General features: G+C 46.7%; 1 protein-coding gene across 1 annotated transcript; it reads right to left on the reverse strand.

The window, feature by feature from the left end:
• Positions 1-2,041: 2,041 nt before the first annotated feature.
• Positions 2,042-19,114, reverse strand: ASGR2 (asialoglycoprotein receptor 2). The gene is given in 11 exon segments (XM_036836533.1): positions 2,042-4,538; positions 4,790-4,896; positions 11,469-11,502; positions 11,504-11,612; positions 11,708-11,794; positions 11,914-11,988; positions 12,660-12,755; positions 12,955-13,074; positions 17,655-17,851; positions 18,059-18,905; positions 18,992-19,114. Coding segments are annotated over 9 exon segments (852 nt in total). The 5' UTR covers positions 17,722-17,851; positions 18,059-18,905; positions 18,992-19,114; the 3' UTR covers positions 2,042-4,381.
• Between the last annotated feature and the right edge of the window lie 3,927 nt (positions 19,115-23,041).

Below are 23,041 nucleotides of genomic sequence, written 5' to 3' on the forward strand. Positions count from 1 at the left end.
GTGGCCCCCGCTTGCCGCAACTGGAGAAAGCCCTCGCACAGAAACGAAGACCCAACACAGCCAAAAATAAATAAATAAATTAATTAATTTTTTTAAAAAAAGTATATGATACAGTATTATTAGCTATAATCACCATGCTGTACCTTAGATCCCCAAACTTGTTAATCTTATAACTGGAAATCTGTGCCCTTTGACCTATATCTCCCCATTTCCCCCAACCCTCAGTTCTTCTCTGCTTTAAATGTATAAGCACTTGTCAACAATCATTTTCAGTTTTGGGAATTCAGCCAAATTTCTGTAAAAACAGGAAAAGTGTCATTTAACCTCCTATCTCAAGTAGTCATGTCACTTTTCTCAGTTCCTTAATTGGGCTTGCCAACATTTTATTTATCACAGTCTTTTTAGAAATGAGTTTTTGTTAAAAGGATAGACAAGCTACAGATTTGGAGAAAATGTTTGCAAACCACATCTCCAACCAAAGGCTAGTATCTAGAATATATAAAGAATTCTCAAAACTCAACAGTAAAAAATGAAAAAGAAAATCCAATTAGAAAATGGGCAAAAGACATAAAGAGACATTGTGTCAAAGAGGATATATGGATGGAAAATAAGCACATAAAAAGATGCACAACATTAGCCATCAGGGAAATGCAAATTAAAACCACAGTAATATATCACCACATACCTATAGAATGGCGCTAAAAAAAGAAAAAAAATATAGTGACAGCAACCAAATGCAGGTGAGGATGTGGACAAACCTCTCCAGAGGTTTTCCATACAAACCCGAGGGACACTGGGCAGGGAGGAACGCAGCGCAGCACACCAGAAGCAGAATTCAAGCAAGTAGCACCAGAATCCTCTTGATGGCCCCAAAGACCAACCACTGGGCCCCCAACCACATCTGTTACACCGTCTCCTTCCGCTCTCCCAGATGAAACAAGCCTGTGAGAGCTGGGTATAGTGACTGCGACACCCGCACCAAAGGCGCGTCAGTGGTGATTTTCAGACCTCAGGGTTAAAGGGAACATCCTAAAGAGGGGGAAAGTTCCCATCCAAGGGATCAGGCCTAGAATAGGGTCAGCTCTCTCCACAGCACATCGCAAACGGAAAACACGGGGTGAGGCATATGAAATGGTGAAGGGAGATCATTTTCAACCTAGAATTCCATATTTCCACAAACAACCAATCAAGCTATCCAAAAAAGTCCCTTCCTTTTCCAGGAAGCTACTGGAGGGGATGCTTCAATAAAACAAAGGGATAAACCAAGAAAGAACACACGGATCCAGGGAAGAGAGGATCCAGCCCAGGAGAAAGAGGCGGTCCAGGGGTTTCCCAGGACTATAGGGAAGTCCCAAGAAAACTGCTGGCAGGGGAAGGTGTGTGTGTGTGGGGGGGGGAATGGGGGAGGGGAAGGTACAAAAGCGGATCAACAGGAAGCCTAAGGGAGCTTGAGCTCGAGGCCCGATTGTGGGCCCCTTACATGGTACCCGAGGCCATGATCAGAAGTTTTTGTCAATTATAAAAACAAATAACTGACTATAACCAGTTAAGATGACCACGTCACTTTTCACTCCGACTTCTCCTTCAAATTTCCCTCTGTGTCAGGTGGCCTTTTTTTAATCCAACTAAGAAGTTGGGTTGGAAATACAGGTTTGGCTGGAGTGGAGAGGGACCCTGCTATGTGCTTTGCAGTCACATCATTCATCCTTAGGGTTGGCTCACCTGCCCAGGCATGGCTTTCACGGGCACTATTGGCATCCACTGTGTAGACTCACTTGGGGGTGACATGAAGGTGGGCCATGAGCTTCCCTGAAGCACTGACATCAGTAGTAAAGAAGAAACATGCTAGAGGAAACCCTCAATTATCCTTCTCTTCTCTCTGTGGAAAGTCACCTTACAACACCTTTGTCACATGCAGAAGTAAACAATAAGTATGCAGCCAAAAAGTGTGGGGGAAAACGGATTTCACAGGTGTGTTGGAAGATTATTAAAAATATTATATCAGTTTTCTGTATTTTGTGATGTTTATGGTAGCTTTCAGCTTTTTTTTTCTAACTTAAGTAAATAGTAATTTTTATGCTTAATTTTGTATTCATAATTTTGTATTTTTTCCTAAGGAGGCCTCTCCAAAATTGTGTACATTTCAGGCCCCATAAAACTTGGATTCACCCTGATGGCTCTAGGAAAAAACTAAAACTGAAGTGTTGGCTATGTGACCAGTTTGCACGTGCAGAAAATTATGTTGTCAGCCTTTTTACAGTTAAGGAAGACTCTGCAATTGGTTCGAAGAATATGAAGCAAATTTTTCAACTATTAACTTCAGAAGAAACAAAAGTTGTGCAAGAAAGGGAATGTAATCAGATTATACTACTTGGTTCAGCAGTTAACAATATTGACACAGCCATAACCGACACAGATTCTGAATTAGGATTTAAGCAAAAATTGTTATAGACTAAATTGGAAAATTGTGCCCATCTACGTGATAAAAAGTGACTAAATAATGTCTACAACTGATAAAGAGATATCAGTTTGTGCATATTATTTAGAAGTACAAATGTCAACATTAAGGGAAACAGCTAAAACACTAAAAGTGGTTTCTCTAAGCAGCAGGAGTGGCTGAAGGAAACAGTTCCTGTAACTGCTTCTATCCCTACAAGACTTTAAATTGTATGTATTATTTCTGTCATAATTTTTTAATTTAATGCCAATTACATACATTTTGAAGGAAAAGTCCTAGAAAAATTTGCAGCTAAAAACTGGGAAGTCTTGACCCAGCACAAGCTTAGAAGCAAAAATTGCTTGAAACAGTGTATGTGAAAACAAACAAAAATAGCAATTACTCACCCACCACAGAGAATGATTAAATAATATATGGCACATCCATACTTTGGAATTCTCTACCCCTGCTAAATTCAGTGAAGTAAAACCTCTCAGGAAATAGCATAGATTGGATCAATGACACTGGAGAGTGAAAAAACAAGCTACTTAATGACATGTAGTATCACATATATGCACATACACAGGAAACATCCTGACAGGAACCCTGTAATGGTTCATTTTTATGTGTCAACTTGACTGGGGCGCAGGGTGCCCAGATAGTTGGTCCAACATTATTCTGAGTGTGTCTGTGAGAGTGTTTTGGATGAGACGAACATTTGAATTGGGAAAGCAGATTGCCCTCCCTAATGCGGGTGGGCCTCACCCCATCAGTTGAAGCCAAGAATAGAACAAGAAGGCTGAGTCCTCTCATGAGTAAGAGAGAGTTCTTCCTGCCTAACCCTCTCCAAACTGGCACATGGAAACATTGGCTCTTCCTGGGTCTTGAGCCTTCAGACTCAGACGGGAACCTTGGGGCTCTTCAGCTCACCTGCAGAACTCGGGAGTTGTCAGCCTACATAATCACATGAGCCAATATATCTCCTATTGGTACATATACATCCTATTGGTTCTGTTTCTTTGGAGACCCTTGACTAATACAATATCGATGAAATTGTTAACTCTGCAGAGAAGTGGGAAGGGTGAGGGGAGGAGACTCCCTGTGTGTGTGTGTGTGTGTGTGTTTGAAACATTTTTAACTACTAGTATATATTACTTTTGTAATAAAAATAAAACCAAAAAATCTAATTGATTACAGACTCTTTTAAGGTCAGTTTCAGAATGATCTTGGAAGGTGCAGTTTACCCACTGTGGAGACTGTTGGAGACACCATGTGCTGGAGACACGTCTAGGTCTGTCTGGGGTCATACCAATCCTCCTTCTCTTAGCACACCTTTGTCACTGACCTTCGCCAGCCCAGTTCACAGTTCCCAGGCTGACAGTGGAGCAGGGGTGTTTCCTGGAACCTCTTCTGGAGGGGATCCCAACTGCAGGGAACCCCTCAGGGTGTGGGCAGACCCTCCAGCCCCAGCCCATCCAGTTCCCGGCCCCCACCAGTGCCTTCCACGGGGCCTTCCTCTGTTTCAATCCTCTTCCCTCCCTTCCCTGACCCGTGTCTTCAAGATTAGGTGTCAAGCACAGCCGTCTAGCACTTAAGCTTTCTCTCCTCCAGACCCTCTCCCTCCGTCTTCTTTGTATCCTACACTTCCCAGTTCCAAATAACCAATCCACGCAGAGTTTCAAGTATCTGTCTTTTTCCTACTCCACTGAGGAGGCCGAAAATTATAATAGTAATTACAGTGACTTTCAGAAGGAGGCGGGATCTCAGTCTCCCCAGGGTCTAAGCTTCTTCAACCACCCCCTTCTATGTCTCCTCAACCCCTCCCCACGCCACTGAGGACTCTCTTCTTCCTTTCTTCGAAATGCCCAGTGGACGACTTGGAGGCAGGTGGGGTGCACGTCAGAGGTCTGCTGGAGGTCAGAGGTCTGCTGGAGGTCAGGACACCTAGATGGTGATGTTCCGCTTTATCTCACACACCCAGCGTTTCACTTGCTGGCAGAAATCGTCGTTCCAGCGGCCGTCCCCCCGGATCTCAGCACAGTCCTCGCTGCCCCCCAGCTCGTGCCCCTGCCAGTCATCTGGCTGAGTGGCAGCCCAGTTCCTAGGAAGGCGGGACAGAGCTCAGCTCTGGACGCCCCCTCATCCCAGCAACCCTCATCCCCACCTAAGAAACGTGTGGCCTTGGGGGGCTCGGGGAGCAGCAGCTGCAGCCTTGGGGTCTGGGAGTCTTGGGGGGGGGGGATGGCTGGAGAATTTGGTCCCTGAGGGACGAGTGGGAGTGTACTGGGGGAAGAGACCAGATGGCCATCCCCAGGCCAAACTAACAGGGAGAGAGGAGGAGAAGCCACTTACTTATAATTGTGCCTATAGTCTGTACCATCCACCCATCTCCAGGAGCCATCACTGTCAGTGAGGCCTATCCAGGTTTGAAAGGGGTTCGTGTGTTGTGCAATGAATTTCTGGAAAACAGGCAGAGGGAAGTTTCTAGTCCCTTGTACTTCCAGGCAGGCCTCAGCGACGGTTCCCTCAGCCCTCCCCAGCCTGATCTGCTGCCACCTTGAAGCATCCGCTCCCGACACTAGTTCCTTGCTTTTTCTTCTGCAACCATAGCTAGCATTTAGTGAATATTTACTGGGCTAAACCTCGCACTAAGTGCTTTACAAGGATTATTTTATTTAAATCTCATAAAGCCCTCTAACTTGGGCGCCCTAATGAGTCACACTTTACACGTGAGGTCAAGGAACTCACGGTAGTCGTGGAGCCCAGAGCATCGGTCCAGTGCCTGAGTTCGTGACCCCTGCCCCCTGACCTGGCCTCCCGTTTTATTCCTAACGCACGGCTGCTAGACTCAGATTCTAGGCTTCTCCTTGTCTTCTGCCCACAGCCTCACACTCTTGGATCCTGACCCCGGTCCCTGCTGCCCCCATGGGCCCCAGTGACCCATTAAGGATCTCGGTTTCACTCGCCTCTCACGTACACTTATCTGCTCCTGCTTCTATGTATAGCTGTCATTTCTGTTGTTTTCCAGGCCCCAGAGCTTCCAAGCTTGGACCCACTGCCCAGAGCCCTGTTATGACTTGGCTACACGGAGTCTGGCAGTCTGGCTGAAAATACGAAGATGCCCTGTGTGCGAGGGGCGGCCCAGTCATCCAGCTGGCAAGGGCTGGGACAAAAGTGGTCTTTGAGATAGCTTGCCAGGGTTCATGCACACCTCCTAGGACAACAGACATCCGAGCAGCTTTCTCTTATAGATATGGCTCTTTCTGGGAACTTAAGTCCCCTGGTTTGGGAGGGCAGCAGAGGGAGGGTGTGATCACCTTGTTTTATGAAGGGAACAGAAGGATGGGTGACCAACATGCACGTGTAGCAGTTCCCTTGGACAGCATATGAAAGGTCTCCAACTGCATTTGGAGGAAAATTTCCTAATTCCACTCTCATGTCCTAGAGACCCAACTAAGATTGCAGTTAGTCACCTCATCTAAAGGCAGGTACAGTAGCACCTTTGAATTCTAGAATCCTGCAAATAGGTCAAAATCCTGCACATGAAGGGACAGCCCTCAGCGGCTGGTAAGGCTGCTCCCCAAAATCAAGGGAGTCAACAGAGCTGGAGGGAAAGTGACTGGAGACAAGATATTCTATTCGCTGCTGCCCCCTGCCCCAGTCCCCTCTTCCCATCACCACAAGAAGCTGAATAACTGAACAAAGAATACAAATCATCAGTATCCAGCCCTCTGTGTTGAAGACTGAGGGGAGGAATGAAATAGTGCCAGATGATCGAAGAAGATAGTCCAGAAGAACGCATCTGCCCTGTTCACGAATAAATAACAGGCAAGAAAGAATTCAGCCCATTCAAAGAAGTTGCACAGGGGAGTATTATCATGGAACTTGTGCAAAAATAAAGAGGATGGAAAGGAAGAGGAGGAAGAAAAAAGCACTGTGATATCAAAAGAGAGGTGAAAAATATACTTTGTAAAGAAGGCATGTTTCAAAACATAAGAGGATATTGGAGGACAACTTACATCCTCAAAAACATTAAAGAGGAGATGAACGACATAAAAATATGAAACAATATATCAAAGAAGAAAGATAACAATGAAAAGTAAAGGGAAGAAATTGAAGAGAAAATTCTGAAGTACATTAAAAACAAAAAAACCCAGCAATTCAGCAAAAAACCAAGCCTGAGATACAAAAGATAGGCTTGAGAAAAGAACCCAGAATACAGAGGAAAAGACAGAAAGATAGAAGTAAATAGCAACAAGATGATGGCTATGGGGGCATACAATGGAGATCATTTTGGCTGATGTGCTCCAGAGGAAAAGAGAACAAATGGTCAAGAAAAAATTTTCAAACACAGGGCTTAAGAAAATCTTCCAAAATGTTAGAAAACCTAACTTTATGTGTTAAAAGGACTCTCCTGGCCTCAGAGTAAAAATACAGAGAGAATGAGCAATACTGAGATATATCTGGACGAGGTTAATGAAATTCAAAGATAGAAAAGACTCCAACTATTCATGCAAACATTTAAGGAATGTGGGAGAGAAACGAACAAGGCATTATAAACTTCAAAGTTGCTAAGAGACTAGATCTTGATTGTTCTTAACAAAAAAAGAAATGATAATTATGTGACATGATAAAGGTGAGAGCTAACACTACTGTATTAATCATATTGCAATATGTAAATGTATCAAACCAGCATGCTGTACACCTCAAACTTACACAGTGTTAAATGTCAATGATATCTCAATTTTAAAAATGAGAAAAGAGTGAGGCATGTGAAGGTGTGCTGGTTTCCTCATCTTTCATACGGAAAGTTATATAAACTCTTTTATTGTTTGAAGCCAATAAGTTTCAGCCCATCATTTAAAGTTATGACAGTAATTACTAGTATAATGAAAAACAGGCTACATCTAGCCCAAAATAACACAGAGGAAAAAACAAAAGAATACATCTCTGATAGCAAATGGCAGAAAACAAAAGCAGCATATAAAACGGAAAAGAAAAAGACTGGATTAAAGATATCTATCTTAAAATAAATGTAAGTGAGAGAGCCCAAAGATAAACCCACACACCTACGGCCAATTAATCTACAACAAAGGAGGCAAGAATATACAATGGAGAAAAGACAGTCTCTTCAACAAGTGGTGCTGGGAAAACTGGACAGCTACATGTAAATCAATGAAATTAGAACACTCCCCCACACCGTATACAAAAATAAACTCAAAATGGTTTAAAAACCTATATATATTGGGACTTCCTTGGTGGCACAGTGGTTAAGAATCCACCTGCCAATGCAGGGGACATGGGTTTGATCCCTGGTCTGGGAAGACCCCACATGCCGCAGAGCAACTAAGCCCGTGCGCCACATCTACTGAGCCTGTGCTCTGGAGCCCATGAGCCACAACTACTGAAGCCGGCGCACCTAGAGCCCATGCTCTGCAACAAGAGAAGCCACTGCAATGAGAAGCCCGCACACTGCAACGAAGAGTAGCCCTCGCTTGCGGCAGCTAGAGAAAGCCCGCGCACAGCAACAAAGACCCAACGCAGTCAAAAATAAATAAATAAATAAATAAACTTATTAAAAAAAAAGAACCTATGTATGACATGTCACCATAAAACTCCTAGAAGAGAACACAGACAAAATATTCTTGGACATAAATTATAGCAATATTTTCTTAGATCAGTCTCTCAAGGCAAAAGAAATAAAAGCAAAAATAAATGGGATCTAATCAAACAAAAGCTTTTGCACAGCAAAGGAAACCCTTAACAAAACAAAAAGACAGCCTATGGAAAGGGAGAAAATGTTAGCAAATGATGCAACTGACAAGGGGTTAATATCCCCAATATAAAAACAGCTCATACTGCTCAATATCGAAAAAGCAAACAACTCAATAAAAAAAATGGGCAGAAGACCTAAATAGACATTTCTCCAAAGAAGACATACAGATGGCCAACAGGCACATGAAAAGATGCTCAGTATGGCTAATTATTAGAGGAATGCAAAACAAAATCGCAATGTGGTATTACTTCACACTGGTCAGAATGGCCATCATCAAAAAGTCTACAAATAATAAGTGCTGGAGAAGGTGTGGAGAAAAGGGAACCCTCGTACCCTGTTGGTGGGAATGTAAGTTGGTGCAGTCACTATGGAAAACACTATGGAGGTTCCTTAAGAAACTAAAAATAGAGTTACCATATGATCGAGCAATCCCACCCGTGGGTATGTATCTGGAAAAGACAAAAGCTCTAATTCGAAAAGATACCTGCACCCCAATGTTCATAGCAGCACTATTTACAATAGCCAAGACATGGAAGTGACCTAAGTGCCCACTGACACTGGCTTAAGATGACTGGCTTAAGAAGCTGTGGTATATATATATATATAAATATTACTCAGCCATAAAAAGAATGAAATATGCCATTTGCAGCAACATGGATGGACCTAGAGATTATCATACTAAGTCAGACAAAAACAAATATTATATAATATCACTTATATGTGAATAGAAAAAATAATACAAAGGAATCTATATACAAAACAGAAACAGACTCACAAACATAGAAGACATAGAAAACAAACCTATAGTTACCAAAGGGGAAAGGGGGGCAGGGAGGGATAAATTAAGAGTATGGGGTTAACAGATACACACTACTATCCATAAAATAGATAAGCAATGAGGATTTACTGTATAGCATAGGGAACTATGTTCAATATCTTATAATAACCTAAAATGGAAAATAATCTGAAAAAAATATATAACTGAATCACTTTGCTATACACCTCAAACTAACCCAATATTGTGAATCATACTTCAATTAAAAAAAGAAAAAAGGGCCTTCCCTGGTGGCACAGTGGTTAAGAATCTGCCTGCCAATGCAGGGGACATGGGTTCGAGCCCTGGTCCAAGAAGATCCCACATGCCACAGAGCAACTAAGCCCGTGTGCCACAAGTACTGAGCCTGAGCTCAGAGCCCGTGAGCCACAACTACTGAGCCCACGTGCCACAACTACTGAAGCCCGGGCACCTAGAGCCCGTGCTCCACAGCAGGAGAAGCCACCGCAATGAGAAGCCCGCTCACCGCAACGAAGAGTAGCCCCCGCTCGCCACAACTAAGAAAGCCTGCCACGCAGCAACGAAGACCCAACGCAGCTAAAAATAAATAAAATAAATAAATTTTTTAAAAAGAAAATAAATGTAAATGAGATACCACTCACCTCTTAAAGGCAAAAGTCTCTTACATATTCAGTTTTTAAAAAAACCAAAACAGGCTTCCCAGGTGGCGCAGTGGTGAGAGTCTGCCTGCCGATGCAGGGGACATGGTTCGAGCCCTGGTCTGGGAAGATCCCACATGCCGCGGAGCAACTAGGCCGTGAGCCACAACTACTGAGCCTGCGGTCTGGAACCTGTGCTCCGCAACAAGAGAGGCCACGATAAGTGAGAGGCCCGCGCACGCGATGAAGAGTGGCCCCCGCTCGCCGCAACTAGAGAAAGCCCTTGCACAGAAACGAAGACCCAACACAGCCAAAACTAAATAATAAATAAATTTATTTATTTAAAAAAAAAAACCCAAAACAACTACACACAACCTGTAGGAGAAATACCTTAAGCTTAGCTGAACAGTAGAGTAGCATCACACGGTGGGGTAGGGGGGAGACCTTAAAAAATCTCAGTGCCCAGGACGAATCCAAGATTAATTAAATCAGAATCTTTGAGTGTGAGACCAGGTGTCAGTATGTTTAAATTCCTCAAGAGCTTACAGTATACTGCAAAGGCTGAGAATCACTCATCTATATGAGACTGAGAAGGTTGGAAATAAAGGATGGGCAAAGATACATGAAGTAAATGCACACGAAAAGAAATCAAGGACCAGTCTATTCATATCACATGAAGACAAATTCAAGGCAAAAAGCATTAAACAGGACACTGACGTTCACTTCAAAATGATGAAGGTGGGGACTTCCTTGGTGGCACAGTGGATAGGACTCTGCGCTCCCAATGCCGGGAGCCCGGGTTCGATCCCTGGTCAGGGATCCCACATGCATGCCGCAACTAGGAGCCCGCCTGCCGCAACTAAGGAGCCCGAGAGCCACAACTAAGACCTGGTGCAACCAACCAAATAAATAAAGAAATAATTTTTTTTTTTAAATGATGAACGTACAATCCCATCCACCATGAAGTTGTAGCCGGCATGAAATTTTGTGGACCAAATCACAGGACTGCTGAAATCTAGGTTGACCCACATGAAATTGATATTTTATACGCCAATACTGATAGAATATTGGCAATTTCAACCTGATTGTAAAGCAAGGTATGTTTGGAATCATTCTACCATGCCAGAATGTGTGGCAAGTTACTTAACCTCTCTGCTCTTTAGTTCCCTCATCTCCATGCCCTGCAAAGTGGGGATAACAAGAATACCTACCCCATAGGGTTGTGAGGATTAAAGTGGATATATAAAGTGCCTGGCACATAGTAAGGACTCAGTAAATATAACCATTACTTTTCCCCAAAATGCCCCACCTGTTCTAATGGGTTGTTCTTCCCTGTGACTTGCCATTTGGGGTTGTGGTCTGGTGATAGCATCAGGAAGGGAGACCTGGGGTGCTCTGAGAAACCCAGTAACCCACAGCAGGTGAGTCTCTGGGAATCCCGCCCACTCTGTTCCTTTCACCCAAGGGACCATCACATGCCAAGGCCAGCACCACAAGCAACCAGGGACTCTCAGCGGCTCCACTGTGTTCTCCACCCAAGTCCCGGCCCTTTAGTTCATCCTGCCATATATTCTGTCTCCTGACCTGCTCCTCATCACCTGGTCACCTGGCTCCTGTCCTTTGCCCCAACTCCGGGCTGTAATCTCCCACCTCTTCGAATCAATGGCTTAGATTCCATCATGGATCTCCCAGAGTTGGGCCAGACTTCTGCTTCTGGATTCTTCCTCAGGTTAGAAAAAATAACAAAACAAGCCTGACCCAGCCTCCCAGAGTTTGCATTCCCAAGGTTTCCTCCTGCCTTTGGGAAAGGTACGGTTTCACCTGTTCCTCTCTGGAGTTGATGACCACCAGGTGGCGTCCTCCAGCTGCAGTACTTCTCAGCCTCGGGCCAGGGCTTCCGGAGCGAGAGAACCAGTTAGCAGCTGCCTTCATAGTCCACCCAGCTCACCGGGCAGCATTCTGTGCCTGAAGGCATCGGGGGTTAGAGGGAGATGAGATCCAGCTGGACGGGACAGGCAGGGGGGACTGGAGACCCCCCCCACACCCCGCCCGGTCCCTACCGTTACTCTGGAGGAACGCCAGCTGACAAGCCAGCGTGCGCATATCCACCGGGAAGTGCTTCAGATGAAGCAGCAAAGTGGCATGATCTAGGGGCCAGAGGGATGACAATGGTGTGGGCAGTGGGTGTGCCCACCTACCAGGACTCCAGCATTTGGCTGGGGAAACACAACAAACACACACACACACTCAAGGGAGAGTCTCTGACCTGCTTTCAGGTCTTGTTGCTGTTTTTCCAGCTTGGCTTCCAGAGATGTCACCTTGTCACCGGCGGCGCTGCCTCCTGAAAAAGAGGAAAGCTAAACTGTTTTCCCTCCGTTCCGCATCCCCTACATCCCTCTATCCTCACACCACTGGAGCACCAGTCTGGGCCACCATTACCTTGACGTAGGACGTTGCACGCCCCACCCACTGGTCTCCCCGACTCCGCCCACTCTTCTCGACGCTGCGCAGTGATTTTCTGAAGCGTAAACTGCGCAGTCCTGTCCACTGCTAAATCCTTCCGATGGAACCCCACTTTCTCAAAATAAAGTCTCACGAGTTAGCACGGCTTGCCTGCATGGCCCAGCCCCTACCCACCTCTCTGGCCCACACCTCCTGCCACACTGGACGCGTTTAGAGTCCCAGAATGGGCAGTGGTATTCCTCATGCCCCGGTCATCACAGACTCTGCTCTCTACCTGGCTCTAACCTCCATCCTCCACTCTAACACCTACTCATCCTTCAGTGACCCTGGCTCAGGAATCAGCATCCTTGGAAAGCCTTGCCCAGCTTCTCCGGTTGGGTATCTGCCCCCATGTGTGCACACCCTGCCTCCAGCACCCCCCAAACGCGTCCCCTATTGCAGATCCAGCACTGGGCACGCAGAACGGAGTCCAGCAAACCCATGCTGAATAAACCAACTCCTGACCATCCAGCCCATCCCAGTCCCTCCCCTAGGGGCGTGCCCACTCACCATGGGAGCTTAGAGCCAGGATCTCCATCAAGGTGCTCGAGGAGAAGTTGCTGAAAGTTTCCTTTAGGGTCTGCAGCTCCACTTGCAGCTGTGCTCCTTGTCAGACGGAACAGGATGAAGTGGGTTGCGCTGTGTTCCGTATCACCGTCCATCTGACTGTCCCCTTCCCCCCCCCAGCACTGCCCCCATATTTGCCCCAGCACTGCCCCCATCTCTTCCCCTATCGTGGCTCTCATTGCCCCCAGCACTGCCCGTATCTCCTCCCCCACTGCTGCCCCACCCCTGTGACCCTTACTGTGGGACCCCATCACACAGACAGCCACCAGCAGCAGGATGTTGAAGCCCAGGACAAGCAGACTGAGGCGGAGCTTGGAGCAGAGACGCTGCAGGACAAAGGGCTGGGGAGGAGGCGTCCCTGCAAGAGAAGGGGTGTCAGGACGCGAGGGGCATCGGAGGCAGGGGAGCTGGAGAGCCAGCGTCATGGAGCATCAGGGGAACAGAGCCTGAGGACGTACAGCCTTGTGGGGGGGATGGCGGGAGGAAAGTAGAAGGCGGTGCTATTGGGGGAGTCAATGGGCTTTACCCCAGCGTTCATGCAGCGTGCACACACACACATTTGCACACTCGCACCCACAGGAACTCATGCAAACATGCACACACACACAGGTGCATATGACGCACATGCATGTGATAGTCACATCATCTGCGTGCAGAGCCTTGATCTTGGACCTGGGGGTCCTAGAGGCTAGACCCTGTCTTAAAATTTGTCTGGGCCCCTCAGACAAATCCAAAACTGGGAAAACCGTCCCCAATTCCACTGGGATCCTTAAGTCAGGGTCATTCCACCATGGACCACTCCCCAGGGGCCACCCCCCAAGCCCATCCTCCCATCTCCCACCACTCAGGGCCTCCTTGCCCTCTTCCCTCCGCCCTTGCCCCCCAGAAACCTCTGTTCCACCATAAACCTTCTCCCCTTAGCACTCTATCATCTCACAGAAACCTCTCCGTCCCCCCCGACCAAGCTGAGCCCTGACCCGCCCCCACACACACACAATCACACACACTTTTTTCATTTCACACTCATGAGTGCACTCTCCTTAGCACATTCTCACACACGCACTAAGATGCCCGTCCTCTCACACACTCTCGCACATACTACAGCACACATAACACACTCACACACATTCTCACACACCCACACGCTCTCACACTTGTGCACCCACATCTTCGCACACGCAGAGCTGGCCTCTCCCCTCCTGCCAACTCTGCAGGCTTGGCGGTGGCTGTCCCCCCCAGCCCTGGGCTCCTGCTTTTGTGTCTTCCTCCTGCGAACAGAACGCTTCCTCTTCTCCGCCTTGGACCCTGAGCCCCCTCTCTCCACACCCAAGCACCCCCTCATCCACCCAGAACTCTTGACCCCTCACACCAAGGACTGTCACCTTCTTCCACGTCAGCCACACCCAGCCTTCCTCTTGACCCAGACAGGCATGTCTCTGACAGCCCACTGCCCACTCCCCCCTCTCAGCATATCCTCCCCTTTTCCTCTCACCCCCCCCAAGTCTTCCTCAATCCCCTGGGAGAGAAGCTCTCTCAGACCACAGTCTTCCCCACCCAGAGGGGACCCCATGGCTGAGCCCTGACTGCTCTCTCCAGCACCATCCACTCAGTGGGCCCTTGTCCTGCTTCCCACCCTGACCTATGACCTATAAACCCCTGACTCTGGGTCAGCTCAGCATTTATCTCTGCACCTCTACCCTGAAACCAGACCCTCCACGGCTCATGAGTTGTGCCGCCAACTGGCTCTGAGGTCACAGACAAGTCATTGAACCTCTGGGCGCCTCCATTTTCTCATGTCCACTTAAATGAGGAATCTAAAAGAGTCAAACTCATAGGAATTGAGGGTAGAATGGTGGTTGCCAGGGGCTGGGGAAATGAGGAATTGCTGTTCAAGGGGTATAAAGTTTGTCATGCAAGTTGAATAAGTTCCAGAGATCTCCTGTACAACATGGTGCCCGAGCTCACAATGGGCTGCTGGGCACTTAAAAATGTGTCAAGTGGGTACATCTCATATTAGGTGTTCTTACTGCGATTTTTAAAAATTGGGATAAGAACAGTAGCTACCTGAATGGATTATTCCGAGAATGAAATTAAACATAGAAAGTGCTCCATGGGCAAGTTTGAAAGTTAAAAAAAACGGGTCTAAACATGGACTCAGAGGGGCTAGATTTACCCTCCTCCCAGGAACAACCACAACAAAAGACAGATAGCTGTAAGACACAATATTTTTCGAGACACTGGGATTCAGGAAACAAAGGGCAATGATCCCTGTGGAGACAGGAAACAAACAAGGTGAGCTGTCTGCTTGCCCCAGCCTCCTGCTGGGAGAAAGTTTTCAGGCCACAGGGCAGGGAGGGGAAATCCAATCAGAGCCCAGCAGACTCCCCTCCCCGAGTCAAAGAGACAGAGCTGGGAGTCTGTCTGTGGAGACCAAAGGGGTCAGAATTCACAGGACAGAGGATCGGAGAAGAGAGCTGCAGAGAGAATCCCAGCGATCTGAGGAGAGTTCCCCTCAAGCAAGCAGCTGAGTACTGATCAACACATGAGTGTAAGGAAAACTACCCAAGGCCAGGAGAAAAACAATCCAAAAGCATTAGGGAACATTGCCTGGCAGGAATAGGGCCAAGAAGAGTGCCTATTCCCACCAGCCAGACTGGAAATCTCATAACCCACAGGGCACTGGGTAGAGTACCCAAGAAGTTCCCAACCCATCTAACAAATTATGAAAGCGAACCCAAAAGGATCAAATTGACTCCAAGTTACTTAACTGCATCCCAGAACAAAGCTCATGAATATTTAGAAGAATACAAATATATCCAGCACACAACGAGGTAAAATGCACAATGTCTGGCATCCAATCAAAGATTACCAGGCATACAAAGAAGCAGGAAAACAAAACTCATAATGAGGAGGTTAATAAATCTACCAAAACTGATCCAGAACTGACACAGATGTTAGAATTAACAGACAACGACATTAAAAGTTATTGTAAAATATTCAAAAATTAAGTTGGCTATCAAAGAAGATATTTAAAAGTCCCAAGTTGAACTTCTAGACATGAAAACTACAATGTCTGGAATGAAAAATACACTGGATAGAATTAACAGACGATTAGACATGCATAAGGAAAGACCAGTGAACTTAGAGACATAGCAATAATAACTATATAAAAAGAAACACCAAGAGAAAAAAGAATCCCACCCCTCCTTCCAAAATAGAAAGACCACCAGTGAGCTGTGGGATCACTAATATATGTGTAATTGGAGTCTTGATGGAAAGGCGAGATGGGGATGCAGAAAAATTTTTTGAGGAAATAATGGCCAATATATTTCTAAGTCTTCTGAAAACTATAGGTATATAAAAGGCTGGGAAGAATGGAATGTGGTCCCTGGTAAGCAGGTGGCAGATGTCAGCTGTTGACTTAAAAAAAATGTTCGAGTTCAGTTTTATTTGGGGCAACATGAGGACTGCAGCCCAGGAGACAGATAACTCTGAGAAACTTCCCCGAGGAGGTGAGGGGAGGAGCCAGGATATATAGGGGTTTTGCAACAAAGGGCAGGTAATTGGGAACATCAAAAGATTATTGTTAATTAAAGAAAACCAGCAATCCCAAGTTAAGGAATTTAGCGCTTTTCTATGTATGGGAAGATGCAAGAGTCTGGGCTCACTGAAATCATTCCTTTTATATGCACCTCAGCCATCTGGGGCCAGTATCATGTATTTTCACATCCTGAGTTTCCTCAGGGCTCACCGCAGGGAGTGGCTGCGGTCTGCTGGCTGCTAGATGGCAGGTATTCTTTTCAGCCCCGAGTTTCCTCAGGGCTCACCGGCTCACGTTGGAGGGTTGCAGTCGTTGATGACTGTGACATCCTTTGTTTATTGATATGGCAGGAAATATTCCATTTATAAATATTCCATTTATCACAGCCCACATGAAGGCAGCAGAGGCTGCTGGAGAGAAACGTACTGATGGTTGCACCTGCTCGGTCTCACCCTGCAATGCTGTCCACCAGGCCTTTTTTGGGTGAGCCCCCCTCTCCCACGAAATCCAAAACCTCTGGACTCTCTCCAAGCCTCCTGTTTAAACACTGAATCCTCTTGTCTTCCGAAGATTCAACAATATCCAAAATCATTTTTGAGTGTTCACTACCTACCAGGCAGCACGTGGGCCCCGGGGGTGCAGAGAGTAGACAGATATGGCCTCTCCGCGTGCAGCCTACTGCCTGGTCGAAAGGTCTGCCAGCCCGCTACCCCAGGAAAGAAGTGTGGTGGGAATACCTGTCCTTCCTGCTGTTCCTGCCCTGCCCAGCTCCCACCCTCACCTGCAAGAGCACCTGCCCTCCCTTGGTCTGCCAGCCTCAGGACTGAGGGGTCCCTCCTCCCAGCCCAGGCTAACCAATCCTCCTCCCTGAGCTTCGAGTCCCAACCCCTCCTGGTCTCCACAGAGCTTCACTCCATCACCAGCACGCACACCTGACACCCCTCCCCCACCCCAGCTCCAGCCCTTCAGCCTAGAATTGCTCAGATCTTTCTCACCCGAAAACCTTCTCGCAGACATTTGGAGCCTTCGGTCAAGATTTGCTAGAGAAGGATCCAGGCAGGAGGCTTGGGGTAAGTGGGAATCTTCCAGAATCTGTGTGCTCTTTCCCTCCAACACACACCTACCCACCCCACACACACACAGACACACACACGGCACACGCTACTTAGGTTGGAAGGAAGAGGGGAGACCCCTTTCTTGGGGTCCTGGGGGTGGAGAAGGAGGGGAGGTCAGGGGACAGTCCCTGGTCACAGAGTAAATGTGACAGAGACCTCGGAGGGACAGAGGGCGACCAGGAGCTAGACCAAGGTGGAGCAAAGCCCCAGACACCAGACACTTGCCTTTCCAGAATGGATCTTCTCTCCTGGGACTGTGCCCACGAGTGCCTGGGCCCTCACCTCTGCAAAGCTGGTGGTCGTTCTCCTCAGAGTCCAGCTGCTGGATGTCCTGAAAGTCCCTCGCCATGCTGGGTCCTGGGCTGTGGCTGGACCCGGGCTGGGGCTGGGGCTGGGGCTGAGCTCGGGGTTGATGCTGTGCTAAGATGCTAATTCAGGCGGAGGCTGATAGTAGGTCGAGGCAGCAGTTTGGGTTGGATCTGAGGTTGGCGGGAAGTGTGGGGCTGAAATACAGCTGGGTCCCATCCTTCCTCAGGAGATGCTTGGGCCTTGACATGGCCGGGAGCCTCCCCTCCATACATTCCAAATCACCCCGCATCTTCCCATCAGCCCCCCCACTCTCTCTGAACCAGGGTCTCTTTAATCCCAGACATCCCCGGTCCCGCCTGCCTCCCGACCTCGGTTACCTGCTACAGGTTTGGAGGGCTGACTCTCCAGTCTCCCAGGCAGCCCAGGCCCCAGGGTGAAGGAGGGGCTTGAGCCTGGAGAAGTGGAGCAGGTGGTGTTCACAGAGGAAAGGAGGGAAGGGGAGGGGGCCAGTCCAGGCGAGGGCCCTGAACCCGTGTGTCTGAGTGTCCAAGTGCTTCTAACCTGGCATCTCCTGCCCCTGGGACTTTGGACGGTAAACAGAAGTGGCTGGAACTCAGGCAGAGCGTGATGGGGGCGGGGGGCAGGACTGTCTCTGTCCCTCACAGAGAAGGGGTCTCTTTGGTCTGTCCGCTTTCCCCCCACAAGCAAGTCACCTCACTCCCTCATGGCACATTTGGGAGGGGGCCAGGCCAGGAGGGGCCGGGGTGCAGTTGGCTCTTCCCCCCTCTGCCCCTCCCCCCTTTCACTTCCCGCCTCTGCATTTCCCAGAATTGTTGGGCAGATATCCCTGACCAGGATCAGAGGGGTCGCTTCTGTGCTCTTGCCCAATCCGGCATCTGAGCCTAGGCGCACCGCGCCGCGTCCTGCTGGGTCAGCCACCGGGCTCCCCGGCCCCGGGCCAGATGGCCTCACTCTCCAGGAGGGGAGTAAAGCCCCTCAGGGACCCAAAGTTCGAGGGAAGGAGGGAAGAGCATCCCTTCAGCAGGCAGTGGGCAGGAGGGGTTCAACCTCATAAATAAGCCCCTTCCGTGGCCCTGGCAACACAAACCTCGGTCCTCACACCTAGCCATGGGGCTGAATGATCCACAGACCTTTTCTCAGGTAACTCTCACCCCAGAAGGTGGGTCTTCTGCTGTTCCCACTTCACGGAGGAGGAAGTAGAGCCTTGGGGAGATTAAGTGACTTGACCCGGGTGGAGGTGGGTAGGGAAACTGGGAGGCAAAACCCGATAAAGAAGAAAAAAGTCATACCATCGGGGGGGGGGGGGGTCTTCACAGTCCTGTGAGGAAGACGGAGCTTCCATGACCTGAGAAGCGTGATTAACTCGCCGTCTACTCTCGCGCGAACAAGAGCACCTGCGAACGAAAGGTGCTTGGGAAAGAAAACCCGGTTTTCTCGCGCGAACAATAGTTTGGAAAAGAAAACCCGGTTTTCTCGCGCGAACAATAACTTAGGAAAGAAAACCCGGTTTTCGTCCCTGAATTTCTGACCCTCACCGAACTTAGCGGCTGGCTACGGGCAGAGTTTCTTTTTTAAAGCTGCCTGTGTTTCCCCTTGTGCTGAAAAGGGTTTGGGACAGAGGCCTGTGCTTTCCTTGGGGTAACTTTCTGACACACAGGAAGTAGCCACACACTCCAGTAGCCTGGCGTTCCTGCGAAGCCACAGAAGCAGTGGTGGCTGCTTTGCTCTTTGACTGTAACTCGCAGTAAGAGATACGTTTTACAGTGTGATCCAGAGCACGCACGCAGGCGCCCGCACCCACGCATATTTGTATGTTTTACTTTCTCCTGAATCCCCAGTGCCCAGAGAATCCTGAGAAACAATAAATACAATTGACCCTTGAATGATGCAGGGGTTAGGGGCACCGACCCTCCCCTGCAGTTGAAAATTCCAGTATAATTTCACCCCCTGTATCCCCGGTTCAGCATCTGCAGATGGTGTAACACATTTTTAGTGAAAAAAATCTGCATATAAGTGGAACCACGCAGTCCAAACCCGTCTTGTTCAAGGGTCAACTGTAGTTGTTTGTTTTAAGCCACTGAAGCTTTGGGTTGGTCTGTTATGTATCAGTAGATAACTGAAATAATATTCTTAAATATGTATCCTTATCAAATACGTGGTATAGTTTGTGTGCCTATCTGTTTTTTAAAGTAGATAAATGGAACTTTTATACATCTCACTTGTTCCTGACCTTTTTCACCCAAGAATAAATGTTTAAGATCTAACAGTGTTGCTATTTGTACATCTGGTTTGTTGCTATGAACTGCTGCACAATATTCAATGGAGTGTATCCATCATAGTATATTTACCCGGTCCCCTAATGATGAACCCTAGATTGTCACCAACAGCCAACACCCAACTACCACAATGAACACATCACGTCCCCATGTGGACCTAGGTGAGACTGTCTCTAGGGACAATATCCAAGAATGAAATTGCCAGGTCACAGAATATTCTCACACTTAATTTCAGGCACACACGCACACATTTTTTTTTTTTTTTTTTTGCATCGATGAGATCCTATCCGCAATACTCTTTTTCAGTACAGTTTTTCTTCCTTTTCTTTCCTCGATTGCCTTATGCTTCTCTACTCTGTCCCCTCACTGCATCCTCCATCCTTGCCTCTCCTGCGATAATATTAATCACCTAGAAATAGTCTTACTGTTTTATCTCTGCTATTAATGCTTCGTCAAGTTCCCATGTGGACCTAGGTGAGAATTTCCCTGTGAAATATACCCAGGAGTGAAAGTGGGAGGTCACAAGGGATTCTCTTGCTTAATTTCACTGAGTCCTGGCAGGCTCTACATTTTCCAGAACTGTTGTGCCCATTGACACTCCCACCACCAGGACATGAGGACTCCCTTTTTTGACTCATCCTTCTCAACACTTGATATTATCCAGCTTCTCAGTAGCTGCCAGCCTGATGCCATCTCGTTGTTCTGGGTTGCATTTAGGGTTAATAGTGGGTCTGAACATTTCTTCATCCATTTTCTAGTCTTTCGGATTTCCCCTTGCACAGACTGCTTTTTTACATCCTTTATCCATTTTTCTATTGGGTTTCCTGAATTCACTTTGCTGATTTGCAGAATTTCTTGTATACTCTTTCGGAAAACAAGAAAGGTCTTTTGAAAATAAAAAATATTATTGTTAAAGCCAAAACAATTAACAGAAGTTTTGGAAGATAAAAATTAGGAAATCTTTCAAAAAAAAAAAAAAGAACAAAAGGACAAAGTTTATTTTAATTTTTAATGAGAAAACAGCTAAATTGGGGTATTTTTTTTCCCCTGGCATCATGTTTCCATGTACATTTCCCAGGGAAACTCTCCGGGCCTCCCTCCACACATCCCTGCCCTCACTCACTCCTCCCCAGGGGAGAAAGCCTGACGTACTGAGAACGCCTGGCTCAGCCCCATGGGGCTCTCTTTGGTGTCTCCCTGCTCAGTTTGTGATCTACTTTCTGCCAGGACACTGAGCCTGCCCCTGCAGAGAAAGCCTGCTTTGCCCAGCTCTGCCTGTGACTAGGTAAATATGTCTGCCTAATTCCTGGATGAAATATTAACAAGTCCTTTTGATTTAAGGTTCTGAGCCAAATCCACCTTCACTGCTTATCAGCAATAAAGCTATTATTGTATATTTATTATATAATAATAATAATAAAGAATTAGAATGGATTCCACTTTTCAGCTGTTACATTCAACATTGGGAGACAGGATGATGCCTTCAGAGTTCCAAGGGAAATTTTTCTCAACCTGGAATTGTAGGTGCAAATGATCATTGGCATGAGAAAGTAGAATAAAGAGCTTTCAGACGTCCATGGCTCAGAATATTTATTTCTTATTTCTACTATGTTTGGAAGTACCATAGAAAGTGAGGAAATAATCCAAAAACAAGACACGTAAAAGAATATCTCAATATGGGACTTTTTGTTATTATTAAATAAAATCTTATTCAACTCTTTCTGTATTTCTGCCTACAGGTTGGCTTTTTTTCGTATAATGCTAACTAATGAAATTCGAGAGCCTGGCCTTAAAAATGCAAGTCATTTTATAATAAATAATAAACTTAAGAGATATAAGGAAGAGATGGAGACTAATTTTTCTCTCTTTTTTTTTTTGGACTGCATTGAGTCTTTGTTGCTGCCCGCCGGCTTTCTCTAGTTGTGGCGAGCCAGGGCTACTCTTCGTTGTGGTGCATGGGCTTCTCATTGCAGTGGCTTCTCTTGTTGCGGAGCACAGTCTCTAGACGCACGGGCTTCAGCAGTTGCAGCATGTGGGCTCAGTAGTTGTGGCACGCAGGCTCTAGAGCGCAGGCTCAGTAGTTGTGGCGCAGGCTTAGTTGCTCCGTGGCATATGGGATCTTCCCAGACCAGGGCTCGAACCCATGTCCCCTGCATTGGCAGGCGGATTCTTAACGACTGCGCCACCAGGGAAGTCCTCTCATTTGATAGGCTGTACAGTGAGAATGATCACAAGCCTACCCATCTTGTTCTCCTATGAACTATGGAGACCAAGGTGGACTTTCATAATTCTTGTGGATGTATTCTACTCTCTGCAACATTAACTCTCTCTTTGGAAGGCTTAGGATTCCCAAAACTTTCAAAGAAATTGTTGCCATCACTGGTAAAAATAATTTCCCAAAAATGTCTGTGATCCTGATTGGCTGTCTTTCTTGGTCACTTGTTGCACTGGGAATTTCTAAGCAAGGATATAATTCTTATTTCAAATCAGAAATAGTGGCTCAGTGGCCCTTTCCTCTTTTCTCATGGGCATGATGGAAAAACCAAGAGCTAGGACTCTGCTAGATTGATACTTAGCAAATAATTTGAATTAACACTCAAGACAGTGGCTAAGAAGACTATAAAGGAAGTCCTCCTGAGAAAAGTGAATATAATTTTATGGAGCTTTAATTTTAAGAAATAGAAAATTATTATATGGAAAACATTGCAAGATGAATAATTATTATATCTCCAGTAAAAGCAAAAGAAACTGTACAAGAAAGAAAATGTTATAATAGTAGAGTAATAGGTCCTAGAGGACATAATATTTACATAGACATATAATGTGAGTGCTTTCTTTTTATTTTTTATTTTTTTGAACACTTTATTTTTAAACTAAAGATGCCACTATTACTATATTTGGAAGATAGCAGTGGCATAAGAGAGCTAATCCTCATCTCTCATAGGAAATAAATGGCTAACATTTATAAATCCCCTCCTCTACTTTGTCCAGTGGGCACATTGCAGGGGTGGGGAAGGGAGGGTGCAATAGAATGAGTTGGAGGAAACCTGACAAGTAATTGTC

This window comes from Balaenoptera musculus, chromosome 20, assembly GCF_009873245.2.
Source record: "Balaenoptera musculus isolate JJ_BM4_2016_0621 chromosome 20, mBalMus1.pri.v3, whole genome shotgun sequence".
In the NCBI taxonomy this organism is placed as follows: domain Eukaryota; kingdom Metazoa; phylum Chordata; class Mammalia; order Artiodactyla; family Balaenopteridae; genus Balaenoptera; species Balaenoptera musculus.